This window comes from Festucalex cinctus, chromosome 12 (assembly GCF_051991245.1).
Source record: "Festucalex cinctus isolate MCC-2025b chromosome 12, RoL_Fcin_1.0, whole genome shotgun sequence".
Lineage (NCBI taxonomy): Eukaryota > Metazoa > Chordata > Actinopteri > Syngnathiformes > Syngnathidae > Festucalex > Festucalex cinctus.
The window spans coordinates 5,113,406-5,131,545 of record NC_135422.1 but is presented as its reverse complement, the minus strand read 5'-3'; the positions used below and the strand labels follow the sequence as shown (position 1 = coordinate 5,131,545).

Below are 18,140 nucleotides of genomic sequence, written 5' to 3'. Positions count from 1 at the left end.
CGGTTCAGAAAATGGATGGATGTTTGGATGGATGGAAAAAGAAACTAATAATGACACAAACAATTTTCCATTTTAGTTCTCTGGTCTCTGGATTTTCATTTTCAATCCAATAATGTAAATACTTTTTTGTTGTTGTAAACCACTTTGGGCTTGATTGCACCATTGTTTTTTGGTAGTTGTTATGTATGTTACAGTTCTCTTTATTAAAAGACCAATTTTGCTCACACAAAAGAGACCAAACAATAGAGATCAGAAAACAACAATTAGCTTGATTATTCTATTTTTTTTTTCTAGCTATCACATTGTTGGACAGTGTTGAATTAATTAAAACCTTTGAAAACAAATGCTTCAATGAAGGTTAAAGTTGAAATATAGGCTAATCTTTTACCCACCTTGTATATTGTTCAGGTAAACTTTTAATAACCAAAAGTATGTGTTCAAATACTTCTCGAACGTTATGAATCAAATGTGGATGTTATATGACAGCAATAAAATGAGGTGTCTTTAAATCATAAAATCCATCCATTTTCGTGTCCGCTTATTCCTCACAAGGGCCGCGTAGGGTGCTGAAGCCTATTCCAGCTGGTTTGGGCAGTAGGCGGGGTACACCCGAAATGGTTGCCAATAAATACATTAAAAAAAAAAAAAAAAAAAAAAACGCACAGTAAAAGTCTATAAATATTTCTGCATGAATAGCAGTTATTGACTTACATTTCTTATTTATTAATTTTAAGAGACTTAAAATACATGTCTCTCAATAAAGATAATTGAATAATGGGATTAAATATATAATATACATTTATAAATGTGAACTATCCCTAACAAAACATAAAGGCTCCAGCGCTTTCGTGTTTATAACCGGAAGTGACGCAACATCCGTCCACGGGTTTGTTACTTTGTTTTGTCAAGTGTTAGTTTTGCAATCTATCCGAGTGACTGCAGCTCTAAAACAACGCAATTTATTAACGGCACCACAGGCACCAATGCAGCTATGGATTTCTCCATTTTATCTGCGCTGTACTACTTGATATTACTTTATGTATTCATTCACTTGCTGACATTCTTCTTCGCGGATGCAGATTTTACGTTGCTGTGGGCAAGTGTCCTCGGGACAAAGTCAGGTGAGGGACACCATTCGCACTTTTTTGACGAGTTGTGTCATTTGTCAACTTTAAAATCTCGAGAAAGCGTTGGCACGAAATTGTTTGTGTGAATCCTCCTTACACAACCCTCTCGATCCCTTATCACAACGATTTACAGAAGTGTTCTTGTGGTTAGCCTTGTAATGGTCTGCCACACATTTATGCTATTCAAGACTATTCATTCCAAGTATGTCTTAATATTGTACCCATGGTGAAGCCACGCACTTCCCAGTATGCTTGTAAATACGCGTATTAGTTAAAAGTGGCTGTTCAATTGCTTTGTCATAACTCATAAGTCTGTCTGTGATGTTTCTAAATAAACAAAAGGATTATATCAGATGAAAGGGTTTGAGTGCTACAGTGTATATCCAGTTTAGAAGAAGGGAATAAAGCAACTCTAATCTGTGAAGAGGACCGACTAGATCAGGGGTGGCGAGATCCGGTCCTCGAGGGCCGCAGTCCTGCTGGTTTTGGATATTTCCCTTCTTCAACACAGCTGATTCATGATCAGCTCATCAGCAAGCTCTGCAGAAACCTGATAACGAGCCTGTTAATTGGAATCAGCTGCACTTCGAGTAGGGAAATCTACAAAACCTGCAGGACACCGGCCCTCGAGGACCGCAGTTTGCCACCCCTGGACTAGATCCCAACTAGCGGCGTCTGAATTTTGCGTTTTTGCGAACATGGGCTGTTGGAGGGCTATCAGATATTTTTGTAGAATCGAGTATTCTGCCTATTATCCCCATCGATTAATCGAGCTCATTAATGTTTATTTTCTTCCTTTTTTGTTCATTTAAGTGAAACTAATTCGCAACGTATGTTCACGAGTGCTTTTGTTTGTTTGACTAATCAGAAGTGAAGTTGAAGGGTCAAGTGGTGTGGATCACCGGAGCATCCAGCGGCATCGGAGAGGAGCTGGCCTACCAGCTGGCTCGCTGTGGCTCGCGTCTCATTCTGTCTGCCCGCCGTGAGGATGAGCTCAAGAGGGTGAAACGGCAATGCTTGGGTGAGACTACACTTACTTAGATATTTGGCAGGATATGTGGAGGAAATAATTATTTCATCCCTTGGTCATTAATATCAGTCAAAAACACGTTAGCACAAAAACAGCCATATCGCTTGTTCCTGGTTACAGGGATGATATCACATCCCTACAGAGACTTTTGCCTTGACTTAAGTTGGACTTTTATACATTCCTCACTGTCACTAGATCCCCCTTTTTTTTTTTAATATATATATATATCCCTTCAGAGTCCTCGGAATTGGCGGATGAGGATATTCTCATTCTTCCGCTGGATTTGTTGAAAAGGGCAACCCATGAAGCCAAAACGCAAGCTGCAATTGAGTACTTTGGACAAGTATGACTAGTTTTTCTTGATGATGATGTGCTACATTGGACCTCACAGTCCAACCGATTGATATTCAAAAGTCAAACGGTCACCCATTCTAAAACTCATCCCACCTTCCAGATTGACATCCTGATAAACAACGGCGGCCGAAGCCAGCGCTCTCTGTTCCTGGACGCGAGCGTGGACGTTTACCAGGCTTTGATGGAGCTCAACTTCCTGGGTACCGTGTCCCTCACCAAGCAGGTGCTGCCTCACATGACGCAGCGCGGCACCGGCAGCGTCGTGACCGTCAGCAGCGTCCTGGGCCTCGCGGGAGCGCCCCTGGCGTCGGGATACGCCGCCAGCAAACATGCTCTTCAGGTGATGGTTACACAAAAACTGGTCGCTAAATTAGTGAAGAATTGTTGATTAATTAGATGGAAATGCTCTCAAATCATGTTTGTAATAGGCGCTGTGTAATTTGTCAGCGAGTATGTCGTCCACTTGAATAATTATTCTTTAGACACAAAATATATGTTGCAGAGATATCACCGTACGGCTCACATTTTAATTAACACAATGCTAAATACTGACTTGGAGAGGTCAATCTTGTGTCATGGTAACCAAAGCACTCATGCTAATTGTACACACAGGTGGCAAAAGTATTCATGATCCATACTTTTTACAATAATATGTTCTATGCAGCCTACTAGTCTAAACACGGCATGCGGATTAATATTGTGTTTGTGGAATATGAATTAAGCAGCAAAATCCACCCACCAATCATAGACTTGCCGTCGACTAAAGATGACATCACAGTTGCTCATGGCTCAGGTAATGCCCAATCACAGCTCAGATCACAGGTCATCTCTTTTCTGAAGCTGAGCCGTGATTGGTCGTTACTTGAGCCCTGAGCTACTGTGATGTCATCATCAGTTGACAGCAAGTTCATTTCAGAGCCTGTAATTTTGTACTTTTACTTGAATAATTATTTGAGAGTACTTTTACCAAAGTTGTTTATTACACAAGTATTTGTACTGTACTCAAGTAGAAAATGTCAGTACTTTTGCATGATAACCCGAAGTATGCAACAAAAGTGACCAAGGGGTTTTTCTAAGGCAAAGAAGCGGAATATTACGCAATCACCTGACCTGAACTTGACGATTGAGCGTGCATTTCATTTGTGGGACACAGAACTGAATGGAAAATTCAACTTTTTTTTTTTTTTTTTTTCTTCTCCTCAGGGCTTTTTTAATTCCCTTCGGACTGAGCTCTACGACTACCCTAATATACTCATCAGCACAGTGTGTCCAGGGCCTGTGCAATCCTTCATAGCACAAAATGCCTTCACTGAAGATCTGCACAAGGTTAAAAAAAAATAATTATCAAATAAAAAAAAATAAAATAATAATTAAATAATGTTTTGACTAACTGGTATCCATTCTTCAGCCCGTGGTTTCACCTGGTTACCAGGGACACAAGATGCGCACTAGTCGCTGTGTGTCTTTAATGCTGGCGGGCATTGCCAACGGTGTCAAGGAAATGTGGATCGCGCAGCAACCATTTCTGGCTTTCTACTATGCCTGGCAATACACCCCAACCTTCGCTTGGTTCATCACAAACTTCCTGAGCAAGAAAAGGGTGCAGAATTTCAGATCTGGCGTGGTAAGTGTATTTATAAATATAAGATGGCATATACTGTGTGTCGCTTTTTAAAGCTTGTGTGTTTAGTTGTTGAGCAAGGCCTTGATCCACCACAGTAGCCATTTTAGAAATTTACAAGAGCGCTAGCATTATTTGACAAAACTCTGAACTTTTGTTGCGATCAACATCTCCTTTCCAAAAGAGAGCCGTTGTGATTTTCTCCTCTGCGTACACCTCAAGCGCCAATGTAGTCTGTTTACTTGTGTGAAGAGGCTTTGACATGAAAGGAAGGATCAGCATGATGCTACTGACTGTTACAGTCTATACGGCTGACCTTGCAACTACCAATGGAGAATTTATCACGCCGTGAACAGAAATTCTTAGAACGTTCCATCATGCTGCAGAGGTTTGTGACCTTGCTAATTCGATTAAAAAAAGGTGGATGACATCTTCCCAAGCTCCTGCCAACTACACACACGCGCCGTACCAATGCTCACTGACTGGCCAGTGTGTCGGGTGGCCTCTGCTGGGCAGTAACAGCTCAGGTCCATGCACAAAGTTTAAGCTGGTCGCTGGCTTATGGCAAGATTTCTTTTATGCTGCTAAATGATTTTATATTTAATGGTTTTTTGTTTTTTGTTTTTTAAGTCCATACAATATGGCCAGTAAAACAATGAACATGTTTTGGACACCCTACTTATATTGACCATCAACACTCATTTGTATTTTTTTTTCCTTTGCCAGGATGCAGACGTTGCTTACTTCACCAAGGTGAAGACCTCATAAAAAAATTGTTTCTCTCAGCTTCTTACAAGCCATTTTATTATATACAGATACACATATAAAAATGAACAGTATGTACATGACTATGACCAATCAAAATTGTTGAACTATTATTTTAAAGTTGTAAACAAGTGAACTGTAAACAAACAAATTGCACTGAACGCGTACAGCATGACATACCCAAGGCACATCCTTGATATTTTTGACAACATAATGGTTTAGTTTCCCTTTTTAGCAGGAAGAGAGGTCATTTGAAGATTGTTTGGTGGAGGGAAGTCTGTTAAAATCATTAACTCCCAAACCATTGTGCGTTTACTAAATCTAATCCCCAATCAACATTTCAAGTACCACTGTATGTATCATGTATAGGGGTGTTCCCATCAGGTTTTATTATGCTGCCGATTGTAATTATCCATGAGTGCACACTCCAAAATGGAAAAAAAAAAACACTCCACACGGCAACATGTTTGGTTTGCCGTACGCCCGTGCACGGTTAAGCAAAGGGGAAGGGGATGCGACACTGCACACGGGCTAGTTGGCTGCAGGCTGCGCAGATCGTTTTTTTTTGTGATCGGCAATGAAAGGCATTGATCGCCAAGCCGATCAATGCCTTTTTCCCGGAAATCGGACGATAAATCGCGCAACATATCCATGTAAACTGGCTGATGTGAATTTTCAAACTTGATGCTTCTCTGTGCCACTGGACCAAAGCACCGTGATAAATAAATGCAAATATTAAACCAAGTTGTCAACATTCCATCATTCTAAGGAAATAATAATCCCTGTTGTCCTCATTGGTAAAACATGTAACCTTGTGAAGTGAAAAAAAGCTCTCCCCACCTGTGTGGTCAGAGGCAGGGGAAGTGAAGGGGTGCTGATGAGTAAATGGGGTACCCCAGAGGGGGGTCCGCCGCCTGGACAGTCAGGTTCCTTAACATGAAGGGGTGAGCTTGGATGCTGTAGCGCTCTTCGTCGTCATTGGTGGCGTACAGGAGCTCCCAGGACAGGTTGGCCCACTGACCTCTCACCCCCTCTCCGTTCAGTCGGCCCACCTGCACCAATTGCTCCTGCAAGGACAGCACTCGCCCAGTGTACGTACCCTGTGGATGACTGACAATCAGCTCTACTGACCTGTATTGCTGGAAAAGATGTGAAATGGAAATGATGTGTGCTTACCATGGAGAGGTCATGACCTAGAGAGAAGAGGAATGGCTTCTCCTGAAGGACGCTGTCATGCCAGCCTTTCTCGGACACCAATCCAATGTACCAGTCCCTTTCATATTCCTCCAAGGCACTGAACATCTCCTCAGGGGACTCCATAGGCCCAAGGCTGGCTTGGTCGAACAGGAGCTTGAAACTAAATCTGATGCAAACCAGACAATCAATGACGGCAGTGACTTTGAAGCGCAACATATCCATGTAAACTGGCTGATGTGAATTTTCAAACTTGATGCTTCTCTGTGCCACTGGACCAAAGCACCGTGATAAATAAATTGTAGCAAATGTAGCAAAATGGCCACCCAATAAAATGGATAAAAACTCCATAAAAATAGCTTTCAAAAAAATCAATAAAATAAATATAAAATCACAAGCTTTTACCTGAAAGCCCGAAGTGCGAGCTGATAAAGTTCTTTGCTGGCGGACAGCCACTCGAGTCCCTCCGTCCACGGCACGTCACCGCAGTACAGCCTGTAGATGTAACTGGGGCTGGTGAAGGCCGACTCGGCGCCGAGCGACACCAGGCACGAGAGGGCCACCTGAGCGTGGAGGTCCTTCAAGGTTTCGTCTTCCTTCAGAGCTTTGGTCATGTCCTCGGTGGCTTCCGTCTGCACGACGGGCCCGAACTGGCCCAGGGCGAACCTGAACCAGTCCTCGGGGAATAACGGCCGCAGCTGCAGCAGCCTGCTCGGTAACAACGGCGCCGTCCTCCATCCCGTCGGGAGGTTGAACACCTCGGACTGGGGGCAGCTGAACGTCAGCTGGCGGAGCGAGCCCGGGCTCTCTTTGAAGATCTCCTGGTTGTGACCCTTGTCCACCGCCGGCATCCCGATGCCCAGTCCTAAAGGTTGCAAAGGCTGCAGGGCGGAGAGGGCCATGTTTTCAAACAGACTGTCCATCTCCACAGACCCCGGGAGAGAGGCCCCAGTCTGCAGCATTGTGTGTCCAGACTGGGCCTCCGCCGTCACCAAGGCAACCGTTCGCCTGGCCGGTTGGGGTCCAAAAAGATCATCCTCATCCGACCAGTCGCCAAAGGACGTCATGCTGGAGCTGTCCTGTCTGAATCGAAGTGAAGACACCTTGGATTCCACCACGACGGCCTCGGGTGGTTGGATGCACGTCGTCTGCGCCTGCTGGGAAGATTGCGATTTCCGCCCGCCGATTCCCGTCCCTTCTTCGCAGCTCCACAGAGAGCCTTTATGCTTCTTGACGCAATAACGCAGGAGCAACCACACCAAGGCTTTCAGAAAGTCATCCTGAAGCTTCCTCAGGTTGTCGTGAGAGTCGATGATGCCCGAGAGGACGTTGCGGGCGTCAGAGTAGACGCGCACAACCAGCACTGCGCAAGGCGTGAGGGCGTTGGCCCAGTGCAGGTTGAAACCTTGGGTCAGACCCAGACGCTCCGGACGCTCGAAAGCAGCCTCGAAAACCTCGTCCACCCTACGCGCTTCCACCGTGTGGCAAGATGTCTCCTGGAGCTCCAAACCCTGTGAAAAGCACACACACCCACAATTTGGCCCACAACAATTTGGACAATGATGGAATTTGGAAGATTTTCCTTTTATATGCCAGCGTAATAAATTTGGTGGACAAGTACCAACACCAGGCATCGTTTCGGGACAATTTTTTTTTTTTCTACAAAAAGGTCTCAAGGTGACTTCAGGGAAAGACTGACAAAGGAAGAACATTTGCAACTTGGTAATATCGACAGACCTCAAGCACTAACTATTGAAAATATTTTAGTACTATAAGGCTGTGCAATTAATCGAAATTCAATTACAATTTCAATTATTACACTCCACAATTACAAAATCAGCATAATTGTACAAAAAAAAAAAGTTGTTTTTTTAATTTATTTATACATTTGAACATTTTTAAATGTAACTTTTATAAATTATGTTTCATCTAAAAGGAACTTGCATAATTATAGTTTCAAAGAAATTTGTCTTAATATTTTTTTTTATTTTTTACGTTTAAACATTTTCTTGTTTTGTACCAAAAAAATAAATGATTGTCCGACTGCGCAGTGCACATGTTGCACTCCAACGTCTAGTTTTTGCCAACATAAATAAATATAAATTATAAATATATATTATTATAAATTCCATTTGGTCCAAAAGGAACGTACATAATTACAGTTTCTATTTTTTAATATTTTTAAATACTTAAAAATTTTCTTGTTTTGTACCAACAAATCTTTATTTTCATTTTTATTTATTTTATTTTTTTATTGTATTTTTTAAATACATACATTTATTTTTTTAAATAAAATAATCGTTTGAATAATCGTGATTTTTATTATTGCCAATAATAATTGTAATTATTTTTTCCATAATCAAGCAAAGTTAATCTTTATTTTCGTCACCTTGTCCAAATACCCTTGAGTCCTAAAATGGAGGTACTAGCCGTAGTGGCATAATTCCTAAATGACACTTTTACTTCAAAATTCCATTAAAGGGGAAGTCAAAGAAAAAAATAAATATTGGCAATAATATGTTCTATGCAGCCCCTCTGGTCTAAATACGGTATTCTGGTTAATATTGTGTTAGTGGAATAGGAGTTAAGCAGCAAAATCCAGAAGTTTGTATCAATATCAGAAGGCGGCCATTTTGCCACCTGCTGTCGAATGAAAATGACGCCACAGTGGCTCAGGTAACAACCAATCACAGCTTAGCTTCAGAAAACTGGTGAGCTGTGATTGGTCGTTGCCTGAGCAACAATGATACCTTCATTCAACAACAAGTGGCAAAATGGCCACCCCGAGATGTATAAAAACAGCTCAATTTTACTTAACTCATATTCCACAATAGTAATATCAATCAGAATGTCATGTTTAAACTAGTGAGCTCACATATAACGTATTATTGTCAAGAAATGTTTACTATACCGACTTCCCTTTTAAATGTGAAACTGTATGAATTGAATCACGGAGTCTCAAACAAAGTGTACCTTAATATTGACAGTGCAGTAGCCGTAACCTCTCTCCAAAATCATGATCCAAACCATGCGGTCCTGAAAGCGGCCCAGAAAGTGAGAGCCTGGTGCTAAAGAACCTGCGAGAGGCGAAAAAAAAAATCATTTCAAGAAGCAAAACCAAACTAGAACAGACAATTTGTGCATATTCATTCCAATACAGATTGTTCGAAATGGTTTCCTTTCTCTTTGCTTGCCCTTGAATTTCCATTAGCAGATGGTGAGTATTCATGTTTGGGGGCAGGGCGCTGATGAAAAGAAGGCCTTTTGTTTTCGGTGGCTCAGGGATAATGTCACGTCCCGTGGCAACGTGTCACAATGTGATGGGAAGTGACACAAGAGGGGACCCCCTTTACCGCTCGCTGCACACCCTCCAGTGTAAGCAAAAGCGAGGGACACTTCAGACCGACATCACTTGACTGTGATTATCAACAAAGTGCTTGTACTGAATTCTACACAGCCCACGAGAAACAACATGACTGACCTGATGTGACTTTGGTAGTTCTATTAATCAGCTGTTCATTTGTAATGATTCCCTTTTTGCCTTCTGGCGTCTTATGATAGAGGGAAGAACCCATTTGAACCAAAAACTAAAACATTTGATGAAAAGTTAGCTTGGCTTTGTAAACCGTTTAACATTATGTGAAACATAATGGGTCATTTTTAGTAATGATACTTGTGTTTTTTTCCCAGGGTTTATACCAATACTGATTATATATTATTATTATAATATTATAAGCCAATATTCATTTGCAAAAGAGACAATATTCGTGTCAAAAATTACACACAAAAAAAGCAGCAGCTGTATTTTTATGGCACCTGTTGCATCCCTTTGCCAATAATAAACATATAAAGAATATACAGTGTTGTTTAAAAGGTATAACAAAAATCGCAGGGAGCTTCCAGGGTCATCAGCATGTGTTAGGCTAAATCAAAAATTAGTAAATAGGTCCCTAGAGTTTTCTACTGTAAAAAAAATAAATAAAAGTTTTTCTAAATTTCAACATCATTTCTTAAAAAAAAAAAAAAAAAAAAAAAAAAAAAAAAACAGAAAATGAAATAAAAAGTGTTCGGAGTTCCCATTGTCAACATCATCTTTTATAAAGTAAAGTGTAAATTTAAATAAATACATGAATGAAAAGTTCTGTATCTCACTGAGCGACACATTTTAGCAAAAACTGTCTGAACATCTTATATATCCTGATGAAAACCCGAAACGTTCGCAAGCATTAACCGCTCAATGAGATATCAGCTTTATCGGATGCCGATTATCGGTCTATAACTCATTTTTAGACTTTGTTCTGCACACCTGCAAAATGGATTGCTAAAATGTATTCCAAATGACAATAACTAATAATTGTCAGTCAAACCTGTTGAAGTGAATGTATTGCTAATGAAGATTTTTAGGAGGCATGCAGAGTAACTAACCCAGAGACCCTCTTGCAAAGGCCGTCCTCAGGGCAGAAGCAAGACTTCCGCTCATTTGCTGGTAGAAGATGGAGTCTGGGCACGGACAGGCGGTACCGACGGGCCCCGGCCAACTGCGCTGCGGCCTGGGGAAGCCCACCAGGAAGATGGGGAGTGTGAAGAGCGGGAGCAAGGGGGCGGAGAGCAGGGCAGACAGGGTCACTACAGCCAAAAGCAGCGGGCAGAGGGAGGCGTTGAGCGCCAGGAGGGTTCCGGCCGATTGACGTCGCTGCTTCTTTTCGGTCCACGATGTCACCAACACAGTGAGGGTGAACTTCAACTTGGCCAGGAATTGGCTCAGTCGATCCATCAGCAGGCCAACCTATCGAACGGAACATCATCACTTCGTATAAAACAAATTTTGGTGTCAGCAAATTAACATGATGCCATTTAGATTGATTGCCAAGCTCTACAGGAGGAAAGTAGTAGTTGTCGTCCTCACCAGTAGAAGCTGAATTCCTGTGCCCAGGTTGTCCCAGCCAGGCAGCTTGTTGTTTCCAGCCGCAAGACGCACAATCACCACCACAACCATTTGCAATAAAGCGTCCTCTGAGCTCTGCCATGCCTGCAAGTAGTGCTAATTTCCTTAATGAAAGCTAAACAAAAATATTTTCGTCAACACACATTTTTCACCGGATGAAAACTAGACGAGAGTAAAACGCTCATTAATAAACAATAACTGGGACTAAATCAGTCTGCATTTTTGTCAACTAATGAAGCAGAGACGAAAATGTACTATACAGAAACAAAACAAAAAGGCATTATATGAAAAAAAAAAAATGGCATTAGACGTACTTTTCGAAAATAAGAACACTTTTTTCTTTACTTTTTGTCTTTTATTAAACCGCCAAATGTGGCAGATCATTTTGCCTGACTCTGTATGTACAAATAATAAAAACTATTAAAATCTGGGGACATTTTAGTTCATGAACAAAGACGAGACGAAAATGATAGGTCATGTGACACAGTGACACACCCCCTTTCAAGTCTGCCGCTAGCGAGTGCAACATGCGCAAACACATGGAACAGAAGGTAGATTCATGGTGAAAGGTAAAACAGAAAAAAAAAAAAAGTAAATTATAGTAATAACATAACATTAATCCAACAGCTACTACATTGTAAAAATAATGTTAATCGGACAGTTAACTAATGCTGGCTAATTTACTAGCTCGTAGCATGGAGCCATAGTAGTTACTTGTTGATATACTGTACTGTAATTGCGTGTGAAGTTGTTTTTTATCAAAAAAAATAAAAAATAAAAATTACGTGAAATTTTATGTGATCCAAAATGTTGAACATTATCTGCTGATAAAATTTATATATATATATATATATATATATATATATATATATATATATATATATATATTATATATTGTATAAAACAAAACAAATGTTTTCTTGGACTAAAATAAAGACAAAAATGCGAGATTTATAGTCCACCAAATAAAAAAACTGGATGAGGTTCACCAACTAGTGCGATTGAAACTGGACTAAAACATACTAAATTTTAAAATGTTTGATGAAAATTAACTACCTGCAAGTAAACATATGCAACAAATATATTGATTTGACAAATACTAATATTTATTTATTTTTTTTTTAAATGGTTTGCGTGAAATAAACCACAAAAAGAATTAACTGCAGTTTTCCTTTGAACATATCTGCGCTCATTATAAATCGGCAACCAGTCAACATATGAAGAAATCTTTCTATTGTTTTGTGCACCTACCACTCTGAAGGCTCGTGTAAATCCCACACTGAGAGGAACCCCATGAAGCTGCTGCAGGGATTCGTCCATTGACAGGAAAGCAATCAATGCGAACGGAGACACTGTGAACACACACAAATAAACGGTCACAGTGTGGTTCATTCCTGAGCTGTACTAACGGATTTCACCATGACCTCACCAAGATAAAGGAGGACTCTTCTGATGGCTGCCGCAATGAACAAGCCTCGGTTCTTCTGTTTGAAAGCCTGCACACTGGACATGCCTTTCGGGTACACGGGATTGAGGAATAAACCGGCACACACGTATGCCCCTTGGATCTCTCTGAGAAGCCAGCAGAGGGAGAAGAGGACCAGGAGGAGGTAGCTGACAGGAGCCTGGGGCCCCTTGACCAAACTGGGGGACTGAGCCGAACCGTGGAAGTGATGCAACAGGCCCGCCTCCGCAAGGGCCGCCAACAACAGGCTGGCGTACGACGAGACCTCACTGCAACCCAGGTTCCAGCCAAAGGTGTTGGAGAGAGGCGGCGGGGGCGACCTGCCTCGCCGCAGGCCGTGGTCCCTGCACTCGGCCCGGGGAGCACGGCAGAGGGCGCCGACCTGGCTGAGGTCCAAACTCAGCAGGAATCCCATGGCGGTGGAGAAGAGGACGACTCCCAGTGTTGATGGGATGAAGTAATTGCACACAGCCACGCCAGCGGAAACGCAAAACATCAAAAGCAACCTAAGAGGGCAGCAACATAAACACAAACAAGTTCATACAAGTATCTCATAACACCTACAATATTTAAGGTGATCTTCTTTGACCTTCGCCCCACTAAAATATTGTACAAATGGGTTACATTTTTTTGTATAATCTTGCTAACTGTATGTACCCTGTTATTTATTATGCTACCAAGCCAAAAAGGTAATTAAAACAAAATTAATAGTGACCTAAGACATCAGAGAAAATATTGTACAATACAGCTATATTGCAGTTAATGTTTCAAACATTTTTTTCATGGATTCATACAGGATACAGGCAAGTCCAATTTTTGAGGTGCGCACTTTGTGTGCAGTGCAATGTTGTGCCACAACAAACTGGACAGCATTGAGGCCTACTGAAGGAAATTTAGAGCAGCAGGGATGGGCAAATGGCAGACGCTCTGAGTGGCTCCTTGATGAATTTCGCCACCAAAACAAATGTTTTTGGAAAAAATAAATTTTTTTTTTTTTTCGAAATCCCCTAAAAATCCTCAAAAATGCTAATAAACAGCAAATGTTTTTATTAAATTTTTTTTAAAAAAAAGTAAAAATAACAATAATAAAATAATAGAAGGGAAAATGCAAAAAAACAAACAAACAAATAACTGAATATGCAAATTTCCAAGTGCTGACTGCGAATATACAATCACTGTAGTTTCTCCTCCGTGTGCAACTTGACTTAAAGGGTCACAATTACTGTAAAATCTATGCTAAATTCCATTAAACCATCTATGGCGCCTCACATCCACAGTATGCTATTGCTAATATTACGCTAGTAGATTTTCGTTAAAACTATATGATATCGTATCGTATCGTGAGGTACCCAGAGGTTCCCACCCCTAGTCTCTTGTATATCCTATTCCACCAACACAAACCTGAAGTTACTGGACATGGGGGAGCCTCCTAATCCAAACACAAGCACCTGCTCCATGCCCCAGAGGAACAAAGCATCCAGGGGAGGTAGTATGCCCAGTGCCCACAGCAGAGGTAGGAAGAGGAAAAGCACATGCAGGACCTGACTGGCAAGTTGGAGCTCTGGAACTGGACCAGAGAACCTAAAAAAGATCAAGTACAAAACAAACAAACAAAAACAAAAAAGTCAGATTTGACTGAGTCAATGCAATTAGCTGGTTCCAAGTTACTCACCTGTCAGTCAAGTCCACAACAATGAAAATGAAAATGTAGAGGGGTCGGGTGAGTGGGGTAATCTCATAAGTGTCCTGCGCCTGGAAAGTAGCCGTCTCTGTGGCCGTATTCACAATGAGGGAATACTCCGCTATGCACACAGTCACCCAACTTAAAACAAAGACGACCAGGGACACACTTATGCTGCTGTACAGAGCGGTCAGTCTGTCAAGGAGCACGTACCACGTCCCGAAACCACACAGCAGGCCGGCCAGTACCGTATGCATCACCACATTCAGCCCAAATCTCTTCCCGGGGGCAATGAATCGGACCGTCTCTGGGCTGACGCAGTGAGTAAACTCCACTTCCTCTTCATCCACTAGGGTGTTTGGCGCCCCGAGTCTCTCCACGGCGCCGCTCCGTCGTCCGGCATACAGCGCCACCGCCTGGACGCCGGCCGCCGCCGCGAACATCAGCGCGCCGGAGAGCATGGCGGCGTGCAGCTCCTGGAGAAGCTGCAACTGGCAGAGGAGCGTGCCGACGCCGCCGAAAAGCCATGGCGTCAGGAAGAGGACGGCCTGATTGACGTAGACGTACGGCGGCGCGCAGTAGCCCAACTTGAAACGCGGGCCCCCCAATACCGTTTGGGGGAAGCGCTTCCAGAAGAACTCCTGCTTGTACTCATTGAGAAGGGGCACATCTGGCCCCATTCTGACCATTCCCGAAAGGGTGGCAGGTCATCTCCATGCAGCTGAAGAAACATTTCCAGTCAACATTACCATGTTGGGAAGCGAAGATGAATCACAACTTCAACTAGGCAAAGGACACATGAAAAATGCATTGGTCAGTATCACATAAATGTGTGGTGCAAATCTGAGATATGGTAAGACCAAAACACTTCTTTAAATTTACCACTCACATGCTTTAAAATGTACTTCATTAAAACTAAGACTAAACAATTTAGAAAAATAATCAAAGTTTTTGTCCCACTTTCCATGTACCCTTTAACAATAAATTAAAGAAACATGTAAAGATGTTGACTATATTTTTTAAGCACAGCATAAATATATAAAATACTCTATACATTTCTATCCATCAGCGTGAAGTGCAAAATAAGGGCCAGTAAGAGATTTTACTTTGGCCCTTGGTCCTGGAATGACCCTCAGAGTAGACTCAAACTGGCCTTGTTGGTCTCTTTGTGTAGTTTTAAACTCAAAAGTTGCTGATTTTTTTTTATTTTTTAAACCAGTTGCGCATGTAGTACTTTCTGTGCACAATGAAAATTTTCCTCATTGTGTTGTGATGCGCTAGACTGCTGTTTGTTGTGCTTAAATTTTGTACATTTCAGTCTGTTTACTATACTCCATTCCGAGTGGATGGTCATCTAAAAACAATAGTTGTGCTGTGCGATTGCTATTGTACTGTGTTCTTTTATGTGATTTTTGTTTACCTTTACTGTATTTATAGCCCTACTATGTCTTTTATGCATATTTTGTTTTGTTGTGACGTCATGGCCAGAGTCCTTGGTCTGCTTTTTATTTTCCTGGTTAAATAAACAATTTGATTAAATATTGATTAAATAACTGATTAATCTATTCGAGCAACGTAACGTGTACAAGCAGACCAATAAATGCTCTTCCACTAGATAGAGAGCATAGGGTAAAAAAAATATAACCAGGGTATGCATCATTTTTTTAATGATGTTTTTTTTTTTTCCCCTTGGTGAAGTGTGATCAGATTTTCTTATGCATAATATTCGCTTTTGCTCACTAAAGGTTGGAAAACAACACTGCTGTCACCTGTATAGCAACAGCCACAAAATTGATAAAACATAACATACAACTAGCAGGAGTAAAGATGTGCTAACATGTCCAAGCGAAGCCGGAAAACATTTAAACAAACCATCGTTAAAAAAACAAAAACAAAGCTAATTGACTTCTGTTACCTTCGTGTCGGTTTTGTTAGCTGTTTTGTTAGCCAGCCTCCATGAAAGCCTGACTAGTAGCTTGATGTTACTGACATACATTGCGGCAATATGACGAGCTACGATGTCGCTGGCGCGGTGTAAGCTTACCTTAAACCCTGGAATCCTCCACCAAAGTGAAACTTTACGCGATATTCAACAGAATTGATGTTACTGTCGAAAAAAAATTACGAAAATTGTGAGCGTTAGCCGTTAGCCGAGTGCTACAAAACCAAGCAACACCGACAAGAATGCACGCAGCAGCTCTGAGCCAATGAGCGTAAAGGAAAGGGTGGCACTAGCACTCTGATTGGATATGAGCTAACATAGCTCCGCCTCTTACACGGCCACCTTCACTGCATCAGCAAAACAAAGACGCTACAAGAATTTACACAGCTTTAAAATATCTATATGACGACAGGAATATGCATATATACGACTAAAAACAACAATTTTCATTTTAATATTGTTCGCTTAAAAAAAAAAAAAAAGATTGGGCATCAAGGTAAAGTATGGTTAGCAAGTCTGATCTATTAAAGTAAGTAAAAAAAAAAAAAAGAAAAAAGAAAAAAGAAAGTAACTGGACCGGGAATATTTGTGCAAAAAAAAAAAAAAAAGTATTATTATATTGTAAAGTATGTAGTTTCATTCAGAAATTCTGTAAAATGCATGTTTTCCCAGGGGGTAATTGAAATCAATAACAAACTTAACTCATCATCATAAAATACGAGGCAATGTGACTCACACATGGCAGAACTGTGTAGTAGTGGTCACAATGTCTGTCTGAGTTGAGAGGTTCCATGTTCGAGTCTTGGTTTTGGCCTTTCTGTGTGGCGCTTGCATGTTCTCCAGGTGCTTGCTTCACAGGATACTCTGGTTTTCTCCCAAAATCTCAAACCGCAAAAATTAATGTATACGATTGACTGGCGACCAGTCCGGGGTGTACCCCACCCTTGCCCAAAGGTCATATGGGATAGGACGACCTGCGACCTTCATTAATGAGCCTAAATGCCGTTGAAAATTGATGCATGGACAAATATCTTTCTATATTTTAGTCATGCCGATTTTACTGTTAGTAAATATAATTAACACCAAGTTATTAAGACAAAGATGTGCACATATGATTGATTTGGTTGTAACAATGAAAGCCAACCCCCCCCCCTCACATTCATAATTGCACGTTTAATAATTTATCAACATAGAAATCTTAATATGTAAGAGAGCACATTAAGTTATTCAAAACCTAAAAAATAAAAATCTGACTGTAATGCGCTTACTTGACCCCAAAAGTGACATGCCAGGAATATTAATATATCGCATTCTTAATCCTTGTTTTTGTGTTCTTTATAAAAAAAAATAAAAAATGAAAGTGACTTTACCTCGAAAGAAGGATCATGAAGTGATCTGGTAATGGCCACAATATCAACACAAAGAAAGACAATAATCTGGAATAAAGGAGATTAAACTGTTGTTGTTATTCATCATTGTGCTTGAAGAGATAAGATGTGCACAGGAGACTTTTTTTTTTTTTTTTTTGGTCAACTTCAGAAAAAAGCCATTTTGACTTTTGTAGAACAAAATAATGCATAACAACCAACAACCTTGTTAGTCACGACAACATGTATTGTAGTTTATAATCCCTCCCAGTGCACCATTCGTTGGAAATGATTGCTTTTTTTTTTTTTGTGCTTTTTTTTTCTTTTTTGCTACAGCTGCTTTAATTATGATGCAAGAATCATTAGGAACAGCAAAAAATGAACTGTTAGGGCATAATCCATTTTTTATATACACCACCTGTTTTGTGATAAATGGCACACAAGTGTTAAAAATGGATAAAAAAGCAAATCATCCCTCATCACAACTCTGGATTTAGATAAGATTTAATTGCCGTGTCAACATGCCATCAACAAAATGTTTTCTTCTGAGTGTAATTGTGGCCCTCCCTCCATTACTTGTGACTATATGTGACCTGCTTTATTCCTGGGGCTTCACAGGAAAACAAAAAAACAGCAGGAAAAAAAAGTA

The 18,140-nt window shown here is 40.9% G+C and overlaps 2 protein-coding genes across 2 annotated transcripts; one reads left to right on the top strand and one right to left on the bottom strand.

The window, feature by feature from the left end:
• The first annotated feature begins 724 nt into the window (after positions 1-724).
• On the top strand, positions 725-5,637 carry dhrs7 (dehydrogenase/reductase (SDR family) member 7). Its single transcript, XM_077538599.1, has 7 exons — positions 725-1,121; positions 1,996-2,148; positions 2,394-2,500; positions 2,612-2,851; positions 3,715-3,837; positions 3,920-4,135; positions 4,859-5,637. The coding sequence occupies exons 1-7, from the start codon at positions 992-994 to the stop codon at positions 4,898-4,900; spliced, it is 1,011 nt and encodes a 336-aa protein (XP_077394725.1). The 5' UTR covers positions 725-991; the 3' UTR covers positions 4,901-5,637.
• Positions 4,920-16,408, bottom strand: pcnx4 (pecanex 4). The gene is made up of 11 exons (XM_077538598.1): positions 16,227-16,408; positions 14,174-14,965; positions 13,903-14,082; positions 12,466-13,007; positions 12,288-12,388; positions 10,998-11,120; positions 10,517-10,877; positions 9,065-9,168; positions 6,497-7,602; positions 6,074-6,260; positions 4,920-5,997 (listed from the first exon to the last, which is right to left on the bottom strand). The coding sequence occupies exons 2-11, from the start codon at positions 14,869-14,871 to the stop codon at positions 5,746-5,748; spliced, it is 3,654 nt and encodes a 1,217-aa protein (XP_077394724.1). The 5' UTR covers positions 14,872-14,965; positions 16,227-16,408; the 3' UTR covers positions 4,920-5,745.
• Between the last annotated feature and the right edge of the window lie 1,732 nt (positions 16,409-18,140).